This window comes from Morus notabilis, unplaced genomic scaffold, assembly GCF_000414095.1.
Source record: "Morus notabilis unplaced genomic scaffold, ASM41409v2 Scaffold257, whole genome shotgun sequence".
In the NCBI taxonomy this organism is placed as follows: Eukaryota; Viridiplantae; Streptophyta; class Magnoliopsida; order Rosales; family Moraceae; genus Morus; species Morus notabilis.
Genome location: NW_010356831.1, coordinates 144,641 through 155,715, shown reverse-complemented (window position 1 = coordinate 155,715; position 11,075 = coordinate 144,641). Strand labels below are relative to the sequence as shown.

Here is an 11,075-nt window from a genome sequence, read left to right as displayed (position 1 = left end):
CTCTTGTTTTTCACTGTTAGCATAAGATGGTGCCAAAATAAAATTTGTACTTTAGGCATCATTTGACCAAAAAGTTATGGTTTGTGGCAAATATGTGAAAGAATATGCAATGGGGAAAATTTTGACGACTCTTGTTTTTCACTGTTGTATATATGCATGCATATAGCTTGCTAGCTGGAGATTTTTTACTGTTACAATTCCAGATTCATGTACTCGCTCCAAATTCATCATTAATCAAAACATATCATCACTATGTTAAGCGGATTTGACCTCACCTTTTAAGATGTAGAGTTCAAATCTCTGATTCAAATTTTTTTTAAAAAGAAAAAAAGAAAAAAAAAAACAAGGTAAGTCACACGAAAAGGTTCTCAAAGTTCAATCTCCTCATTCTTCTTCCAAATAATTCCATCCAAATTGGAATACGCATCTGAAGAAAGATAGATTTGGTACGATATATATCAAGCAAGATGTACATGATACTATATATATATATATACACGGATATTATATATAAGAATGAATTGCGAGACATATGCAAAGAACGTTAATGATATTTCAAAAAGATATGATCATGAGCCATAATAATAAATGAACAAGAAAAAACTAGATCACTTTCATCAAACCCATACACACAAATCAGAAGATCAGATTATTTTTGCATAGTCAATAAAAAATTAGATCCACCAGGGTCATCAAACTAATAAGAATATAGGATCAGAGACATTAACAATCATGTTGGGACTAGAATCACCTCATTCTCATCATGGAATTGACCAAAACTTGCAACAATGAAAATCGCAAATATAATAGATACGACAACAAGCCAGCGGCGCAGAATAACCATGTATGATCTTCCATCTTTTTTATCACCGACACATATTTTCTCAGCCTCCACTTCTCCTTCTCTCTCTTCAATCACTTCTCTCTCCTCAAAACAAAGAGGGATATGATCATCAGCATTATCATCTCCGCTTCCAAAAGGATCGTCTTCGTCGTTTCGATCAGCATCAAAGTCATCGTCGTCGTTATCAAAAGACACTACCGATCCGACTTCACTGATCTCTTGCGCTTGATCAAGATCTCCGAAACAATCATCGGATTCGAAAAGCCTTCTTCGACCCTTTAAAGAGCCTGTCTCGATGGCTTCTCTTCGGTCTCTAAGAATCTCTTTCACTACGGAATCGTTCACCTTCCACATTGGTTCCGAGTAAGGAGACGTACTGATCAGATAGGGTTTGTTGCTTTGAAGAGAAGACATGAGTTTTCTCGGAGATATATTATAAATCCTGTGTATTAGAGTACTCCTAGTAGTACTGTCTACCGTGAGATCTTTCGTCGAAGATTTTGATCTGCGAAAGGATCTTGATCTTTGGTTAGAAGAATACTTTTTGAAGTTGTCCCATTCTTGTTGCAAATTCAGGAACTTTTGGTGCAGTTTGTCCCCGGTTACTACTTTTTCTTCTTCTTCTTCTTTGGAGGAGCTTTGCATGGTGGGGTAGTACTACAATTCACTCTCTCTTTCTAATTTCTCTCTCTATCTTTCTCTTCGTGTTTGGAATCATGGGATTTTTTTTATTTTTTATTTTTTTATTTTGAGTGGATTGACCAGGATAGAGAATTTGGCGGAGGTGATTGTCATTTTGATTTCGATTTTAAAAGGTGGTCAAAATTTTTTTTTCCTTTTTTTTTTTTTTTCTCTCAGTTGGGCAAATTAACTCTGCCCACGTTCTTGTGGTATTTTCTATGTAATTTCATTTTTATTGTTATTATTTTTCGTTGGAGTGTTATTTTCAAATTTTGATTTTGGAGAGAGTTAGTTGAGATCATTTGGGGGTCTGATTTGAAGTGGAAATTAATCTCATCCCTAATCAGATCTCGTTTTACTGCTCTTTTTTAATTATTATTATTATTATTATTATTATTGTTATTATTATTATTATTATTATTATTATTATTATTAATATTAATTTCTTTCTCTTTTGATATTTATACGTGCTTGATTATTATTATAATTGATGGATCATTATTTTTATTTGTTTTGTTTTTGCGTTTATTTTCTCCCCTCTTTGTACTGGTTCTGCAAAAGGGCAAGAAAACAGGCTTTTGGGATAAATTATTTTGTTCTCTTTTTTCCCGTTCCTTGAAGAACCAAAATAACAAATAAAAAAAATCATGATAAATAATTCCTTAAAAAAACAATAATGATAATAAAGAAACTTTCTTGTCTTCAGGAAAGAAAAAAGGAAAGAAAGATTAAAAAAAAAAACAAAGGTTTGTTTTCTTCACTCTGAAGATCCATCCGGCCCTTAAAAGCAAACTAGGCAATGTGTTCCTAGTTACACCTAAGTATACCATAACATATATTGATCGTGCATTCAAAGAAATGGAAACAAGTAAAAGGGAGATTAAGAACCCGTTCATTTCGCGGATTCAAGTTTTTAATTCGAGTTGAGATGTGATATTTTCTGAAAACTTTTCACTATAGCAAAAAAAGGTTAAATGCGACATTTTCTGAGAGTTTTTTACTGTAAAAACTTAAAATTAAAAACTCAAATTAATGAAATAAACGAGACATAAAAAACTGATGAAGTCACTTTTTAAATGTGTTGTTCTAAAATTTTCACTCTTTACTATTGACTAATAGCTTTTTAAGTAATATAATTTTTTAACTAAAAAGTGTTAATCAATGCAAGCCATAAAAATTGAAGACCCATATATTGTAAGAAATATTTATCTCTTTTTCTCTTAGATATAACTTAAAATGGCTTCATGAGTTTCAAAATGCAAGTAGACATGATCATCATGGAAATCATAATTACCTTAGCAAATTATCGACCCAATAGGTTTGTGGGACATGATGTTTTCATTAATTTAATGTTAATAGTCTCTACAGCCATGATGACATCCATTCTTTACAGCCAAAAAAATAATAATAATACTAAAAAAAAATTTAAAAAAAAAAGGCGCTTTTCCCTTTTTCCTTTTCCTGCTTTTAACTTTGACAGCCAAACCGATTTTGCTTATCCCCACCGCCCATAATAGCATAGAATGAGTCACGAAATTGACCTTATTTAGGTTGTTTCTCATCCTAGCAATACTGATATCAAATCAAACCGACCCATCTTTTGATCATGTTATCCGTTGAAAATTTTTTCAATGGTTGATATGTCAAACAATAGTACAATTGTGGTAACAAAAGCCATTTTCTGCTCTATGAACTTTAACCATTAGCCTTTTAGAGACTAAGATCCTCTATTTACCTCATCCTCTTTCCACTTGATTTTCTTTAGTAACATTTTCATTAGCAAGTTTTTTTAGACCAATAAAATGAATATGGAGGTCACAATCAATTCTGTGAATTTCAAAACACCTGTAGTTTTCGTCGAAGATAAAGTGATAAACATGGGAAGAAAGTCTGATACCCAATAACAAACACAAAAGAAGGGCATTAACCCACACTTGTCTTCAAAGCACGACCATTAAACATTCTAAGAATCATGTGTTTTCCATGTTCTGTTAGCAATAGTGCGCCACACTCTAAAGCTGCAGAGTTGGGACGAGATTAAAACTGTCGAATTTCTCAAGCTCAAAGTACAAGTCAAATCCAGAAATTGGGGTCAGTTTCTCCTAGGAATGTCACCAATATCCTTTAATTTCCTTAACGGCATATGTAAATCTCCCCATTGCGTTCAGCTTCCAGTGTTGCAGCTCGATATGTCCTCTATTATGCCTTTTCCATCCGTAGCATCAAAGCAGAAGAAGTTCTTCAGCGGATCTCCTTTGCCTGATATAGCTTTAATAACCTCCTGAGAAGTTCAACACCAGTCAGTGCGAAAACTTGTCATTATGCTTTTCATATTCATAATTAACCAAACTGAAAAACGACAGATACTGCACCTGCCCAAGAATTCCCCCTATGATGGCACAGACTGGAGGGAATTCTCTTGCATTTGTCACCAGTCTTTCTAGGAGGCCGTTGGGAATATGAGATTCATTCAGGGACTGCATCTCATCCAAAAACCAGGGACAAAAAATGGAATAATCACATTATGAGAAACGGGGTAAAAAAAAAAAAAAAATCTGGAAGTACCCTACCTGTGCCTCACAAAGCTCCTTTTTCAACTTCAGAACACCAGGAAGATCTTCAATTGAGACTTCCCCAGGTCTACGTCCCTCAACCTCTTCAAACCTTTCTAATACTGAAACAAGCATGAGGATAATCTCGGTTAGTTCTTCATGAAAAGCAAGCAAATCTATAACCAATTCATAGGCAGTAAGTGATGAATTACTGGATTAACTTAAACATTTTCTTTCTAAGACAGATATTTGAAGCAGCCTTCGCTTTTCTAGATATGAAGTACCAATAAATTATGTCAACACAAAGCGTAGAAGAAACACAACTACCCGACCACACCTCTCATGGCAAAGTACACCTTTGATGCTTTCCTAGGAAGTGTTCTCCAAGGCACTGAAATTGCTTCCTGCAATGAAAGGACATAAGTACAGAAAATCATTTGGTCGGTCAAAGATAAATGACACATGAACACACTAACAGAGAGCACTGTTTCTTACTTTTGATCATAAAACAATGCCGGGGTAAAGGATAGGAAGATAAGCAAGTATGCCATGAAACCCAATTGACCTACAGACCATAAAGAAAAGCTCCGATATACCAATTCATACCTCAAAACTTGAATACTTCAGTTCGCATTCAACAGTTTCCTCGAGTTTTTTCTGCCAAGAAAGATTGATGAGATATTAAGGAATAAATTAAAAGGATACTAAAGATAAAGAACTTATTAAATAAAAGAACATATTAAAAAAATGATCTTTCTTCAATGGTAAAATAGTTAAGTGAAGATACTTGTGTTTCTCATCATAGCCACAAGCATAACTAACAAGCTCAGTTTAGAACCAACAAACTCCTGAGACCAAAGCCAAAGAACTAGAAGGCTTTTTAAAGCAATTTTTTGTCAGGTGAGAATATGATTAAGAATCGAAACCCCAACTAAGAAATGGAGTCATAACATTTTACTGATTTTAGCATCATTTGACGAGTGATTTTCGTAAAGGAATATAAACTAGTAAAGATTAACCAACGCATGATTGCAAACATAGTATAACTAATCAATCTCAAATAATTGATACACAAATATCAAATATTACAAAGCTAGAAAAAGATTACGCATGATATTCACCTTTGAATATCTATGGAGTTGGAGATCAACAAAAATTTCACCACAAGAGTCCTTACAATCAACTGTATAAAATGCTAAACGTTTCGGTAACTTTCGGCATTTTTCATTAATCAATTTCTGCAGAAGAAGAATAAAAGAAAATATAGGAATAAAAAAAAAAAAAGAAGTGGATCATAATTTATAAACAAAGTATACACAACAAAGTCAAAGAACAAGAGTAGTACTTTCGTTGTGAGGGAGCAACAACAGACAACCACGACGTCGAACTTACTAAAGAATTCTACATCAAAGCTCGACAAATCTCCTGTAGCACCAAAATTTGGCATTCGCTTCATTAGCATTAATACCATTCACTTGCATCAAGAAACTATAGTAATGTAGGACAAAACAGCAATTCTAATACACAAATTAAGCACACAACTTACAAACAATATTCAACCAAGGGGAAAAAGAACTACCTTTTTCGACCGAAACACGAACCATTGGATTGAAATCTTTGAGAGAATCACAACAAAGCTCGGCTAGAGTTTTCCCAGCATACACATTCTCATCAGAAGGTATCAAAAAGTTGGCAGAAAGCGCCTCTTCAGTCACTTCCCGATCATCCACCAAAGTCAAACTACCAACACCCGCCAGTACAATGTTCTTGCAAAACTACTCACCCAATTTCAAGTCAATAAATTCAAAAAATTCAAAACCCACATTTAAAATAGAAATGAAAATTTTAGGAAAAAAAAAAAAAAAAAAAAAACATTTTTTTTTCAAAAAAGACATGAAATTTACCTCAGCAACAGTCCCTTTTATTCCATATACTAGAATATGAGCTTTGCTCAACCTAAAAAAGGAAATCAATAACGAATTTCAAACTCAAAAACAAAGCGAAACGAAAAATCAAATCAATTTTAAACAAACAAGAGAATTAGGTATAGATTAAGCACCTTCGCTGGGCGTCAGCGCCCCAAACCCTAATTTGGCGATCGTAAAGAGCGGTCTCCTGCTCAGTCAACTCATCGCCGTCCATTCCGAACTTCAACCTGCTTAAAGCAATTCAAAGTCTTTAGCTTCCAAAAATCTATGAAAACGAAACGCCAAAAACAAACCCTAAAAGAACAAAGCTTAAGCTTTAAGATCAAAGATGGCGAAAGAGAAACCCTAATTTGATTAGAATCACAGAGACATTACGGTGTTCAGTGGGAGAGCAGAAGAAGAAGAAGGGCAAGAAGCTGAAGCGGAGCGGTTAATTTGGAAAATTCGAAGGGGAAATGGGAAAATAGTGAAATATTAAGCAAATTTTGGGGATTCGAACGCAATTTTATTTTTATTTCAGAAAAATCGGATGAAATGTGCGGATTCTAATTGGGCCAAGCTCGTTGGTTTGGTCTTATTCGTTCAGCATATAAGCCTATATTATCGCCATTCAAGCAAGAAAGCCCATTTAAGACCCCTTGGGTTCAAAATTTGAGTTAAAAAATAAATTTATTTAAAAAAAATACTGTAAAAAAATTAATTTTAAACTTTTATGAAAAAATATTATAATAAAAAATTTAAGTTGTGATTTAAATTGTGAGAAAAACGGGGATAATGAGTTGGCGGCTGCTTTGCCACTAATTGACAATTTTTAGTTCAAAAATACAAAAAAGGACAAATTTTTATTCTTCTTTTAGATTTTCAAAATTTTTTAATTTTAATGGATATTTTGGGGAAATCTATGAGAAAGGATTTTTCTTTCTTTTTTTTTTTCCCGCTGAGAAGGAATTTTTTTTTTCTTTTATGAGGTATAGATATAGATTAGGAGGGAAAACATGGAAAAATATAAAAGTGTACAATGGACACAGCAATGAAAAATAAATAATTAGTTACCTCGAGAACATCGGAATTAATAATAATTCATTCCTTGAAAAAATATGCTTTAGCCCTGGTTTCTCCGCAATGTGCAATAATGCTTTTAGTCCCCATCCTGCATAATCTTTTACAAGTGAGCCCAACAAGTAGTTTTTGTCTTCCATTTCACGAACCAAAATAATTTTTGTCTTACTATTATGAGCGAATTATAGTCCTATAACTCAACAAATAAAAACTTTACTAGAATAATTAATTCCTTTGTCTCTTATTATCTATTATGTAATAGGTTACGTATGTCCTCTGAAAAGAACTTTGAATTTGATAAAAATCTGACGTACATAATTTTTTATAAAAAAAAAAAAAAAACAAATTTTGCTGTTTTTTTTTATTTTTTATAAGTTTGAATTGTAGTAAGTGAAACCATTATAATAAAATTTGATTAAAAAAAAAAAAAAAAAAAAAAAAAAAAACGGAGATCAATGAAAAATGAAATACCTGCATCATCGTCTTGCTTTGGATTCCTTACCATGATCGCTAGGCTCATATGATCATGTTCAATCATGAATTTTATAACAAAACCTTGGAACTTGAAATGCCAAGTTTTGGCACAATCTCAATGGTACTAGAGAAGTGAACCTGTTGGGCTCATATATGCATTAATTTGTTTTTTAGTGTATTTTTTAAGAGATAAAACTCGGAATGTGGAGATTCAATATGTCAATAACATTTAATTATTGTTGTGGGAAATTCTAAGAGTCATTTGCAAGTAGAAAGCTCACACGTAATAATAACGAAGGCGTTTTAACTTGTCCATGTTCTTTCCCATTCTTGCTTCTCATTACCACGTGTTAAATGTGATCCAAATCCTCGAGATAATTAAACAAAGAAATTTGAAGAAAACTCCACTTGACTGAACGTTACTCTCTCATTATGTTGAACCCTCGACAACATTACTAATTTGAATCACAGAATCAATATTTTAATTTAATTGAGACGAATAAAAGAACTCATATATTTACTATTATATTGACATTAAAAGTCTCCGTGAAAAATTCTGACATCAATGTCAACGAGTACGATACATTTGAAACATTAACGTTTAAATTATTTTCATAAAAAACTTAAACGTTGGGTTCATTTATATAATTCAAATCATGATTTGGGTTGTATATGTGAGAGAAAAATACTATAATAAAAAAGTTAAATTTAAATTTATGTGAAAAAAAACACTGTAACAATATAACTTGAGTCGTGACTTGAATTGTGCAAATAAACACAACTAAAATAATATGCATACAAACCTTAAAAGGTTTTATTTTTTTTAAATGGACAATAAATTCTAAAAATATAAAAAGACATTACAAATATCAATATACACATATAATCCTTATTATAGGAAACACAACACCACAGATAACCGATTCAATTAGTAAACCGGAATGAAGCTCAAGGGAAAATAGTGTATGTCGAACTCCACAAAGAAAATCACTCGAAGAGGTACACAAAAAATCGAGCACACACATGACTCTTGAACAGATCCTCTACAGTCCATGGAGACAATCTGATCAACCAATGTCGAGAGATCCAAAACACAAAAGGTAGATAAAAGACGCAAAAAAAATATCTTGCGGACGAAAAAGTCAATAACCTAAAGTAATTTTGGTAAGATCCGTTGATATTATAAATGAAAAACGAAAAACCCAAAAGCTAGAACATCAAACACTAAGGAGAGTAAGACCCCTTAACACTAGCAAAACAAAACGATAGAAAAAAAGAGTGGTTGGTAAACACACATAGGCGATAACAGGCTTGCGCACTACAAGACGACTTAACTTCTCGCGCAGACTACAAACTTTATAGTATAGGTTTAAACGAAGACCAAAAATGCCTCAAGTTCAAGGATGATCTCATTCCTACTTTAGATTCGATCCGATAACCACCTTCTTTCACGGATGGCATGACCTTCACCTTAAAGTGAACATCTGATGACAGGTTTATAGATGAACTTTAGGCCAGAGGTCCAGCGATACACCGAGCCTCTTGCCATTAAAACTCCTATATCTATTTTCCCCCCCTATCTTTATGTTTTTGTTAAGGGCAACTGTCTTAAAGGTTCTAATATTAGTGTCGTGAATTAAGTTACAATTGTTGACATTGGTGTCATTAATTAAACTTAATTATTGACACCTTATCAATTGGATTCATATGTTCTCTTTAATTTATTCTTATTGGTTACTCTTCAATATAACAAAGATATCAATTCTAATTAATTTATTCATTTAAATTTTGTAAATATTCAATTTTTAGGATTCTTTTCTCTCCTTGTTACCTAATTAAGTTACCCGTTATCTAGTTTCCTCATTGTATCGAGTTAAGTTACCCGTTATCTAGTTTCCTCATTGTATCGAGTTAAGTTACCCATTATCTAGTTTCCTCTTATAAAGATTTGAATTGTAATTGTAACTCTAGAAATACCTAGATCATTCAATGAGAAAAATATGTCATATTTTTCTCCTCTCTCAATTTTTTTCTATATGCTATCAGAGCAATTCTCCTAGGGCTCTTCAACGACTTTTCTTCACAGCCGCCACATCTCAAAACGCCACCACGCCTCACCACCGTCGAACCCCGGCTTTTACACAGCTGAACCCACCATCTGTTATAGCCGAGCCACCACCAACTCCGCCACGCGTACCGTCCATCACTGCCGCCAGTGACTTTTCTTCACAGCCGCCACATCTCAAAACGCCACCACGCCTCACCACCATCGAACCCCAGCTTTTACGCAGCTGAACCCACCATCTGTTATAGCCGAGCCACCACCAACTCCGCCACGCGTACCGTCCATCACTGCCGCCAGTCCTCCCTCTCTAATGGCCACCGACATTTCCCAAGTCACTATTCCAAATGCTCAAGAGCCGACCAAGCCATTGACGGTCGTTCATGTCAACAACACCGTTAAACGCACCTCCACAAATTATCTCTCGTGTAAGGCTTCAAATGAAGGCTATTCTCATTGGCTATGTCTCTATAAATTTATTGGCGGCTCTTATCCTCCTCATCCGGCTATTGTCACCGCTAACAATACCACCTCTCCAAATTCGGCATATATCACATGGCTTCGACAAGATAAATTAATTTTTGGTGCACTAGTCGGTTCTCTTACCCCATCTCTCATTCCCATCATTACACAATCCTCCACTTCCCGTGATGCATGGAATGTTCTTGTCAATACCTATGCTCGACCCTTTCGTGGCCGTATCAAACAAATTAAGGAACAAATCAAGAATACCACCAAGAATTCTCAGACAATTTCAGAATACATGCAATTTATTAAGAGTTATGCCGACGAGCTTGCGGCTCTTGGCAAGCCTATGGACAATGAGGATCTCATTGAGAAAATTCTCGATGGTCTCGATGAAGATTATCAACCGATTGTTGATGTGATCAATGATCGTGACACGACCATCTCCTTTGATGAACTCAATGAGAAACTTATCAACAAGGAGCTCTCCCTCCGCATCTCTCAATCTTCCTATTCTCCATTGCCAACAACCGCCATCGCAACCCATTCCTGACCCAGTTCGTAACGCCCTTCCCCACCAAGCGTCGCTCCTCCCGTTGTGGTCCCTTGGGGTGGTTGTCCTCCTCCTAGGCCCTACTTAGGACACTGTCAAGGATGCCGTGAACAAAGGCATACTGTTCAATAATGCCCCTTGTTTCGGCTATTGCCGTCAACTCTAACTTCTACTCCGGCACCTCACCTCACTCCGTCTTGGCAACCACGTCCACCGACAACACAATGGTGTCCTCGAGCAAATGTTGCCACCACCACCACATCTGGCGACCAATGTTGGCTTCTTGATAATGGAGCATTGTACTATGTCACTACTAACTTGAGCAATCTCTCTCTTCATACTCTTTATGATGGTCCTGACAACATTGTGATTGGCGATGGCACGAGTCTACCTATCACTCACACCGATTCTATATCGCTTTCCACTCCAAATAAAATATTTTCTTTAAATAATGTTC

At 34.8% G+C, this 11,075-nt stretch overlaps 1 protein-coding gene across 1 annotated transcript; it reads right to left on the bottom strand.

The window, feature by feature from the left end:
• Positions 1-3,445: 3,445 nt before the first annotated feature.
• Positions 3,446-6,471, bottom strand: LOC21393430 (SUMO-activating enzyme subunit 1B-1). The gene is made up of 11 exons (XM_024162087.1): positions 6,381-6,471; positions 6,137-6,232; positions 5,982-6,033; positions 5,657-5,852; positions 5,423-5,502; positions 5,199-5,315; positions 4,684-4,734; positions 4,415-4,481; positions 4,096-4,199; positions 3,898-4,002; positions 3,446-3,806 (listed from the first exon to the last, which is right to left on the bottom strand). Exons 2-11 carry the CDS (start codon positions 6,217-6,219, stop codon positions 3,690-3,692), a joined length of 972 nt encoding a protein of 323 aa, XP_024017855.1. The 5' UTR covers positions 6,220-6,232; positions 6,381-6,471; the 3' UTR covers positions 3,446-3,689.
• Positions 6,472-11,075: the final 4,604 nt, after the last annotated feature.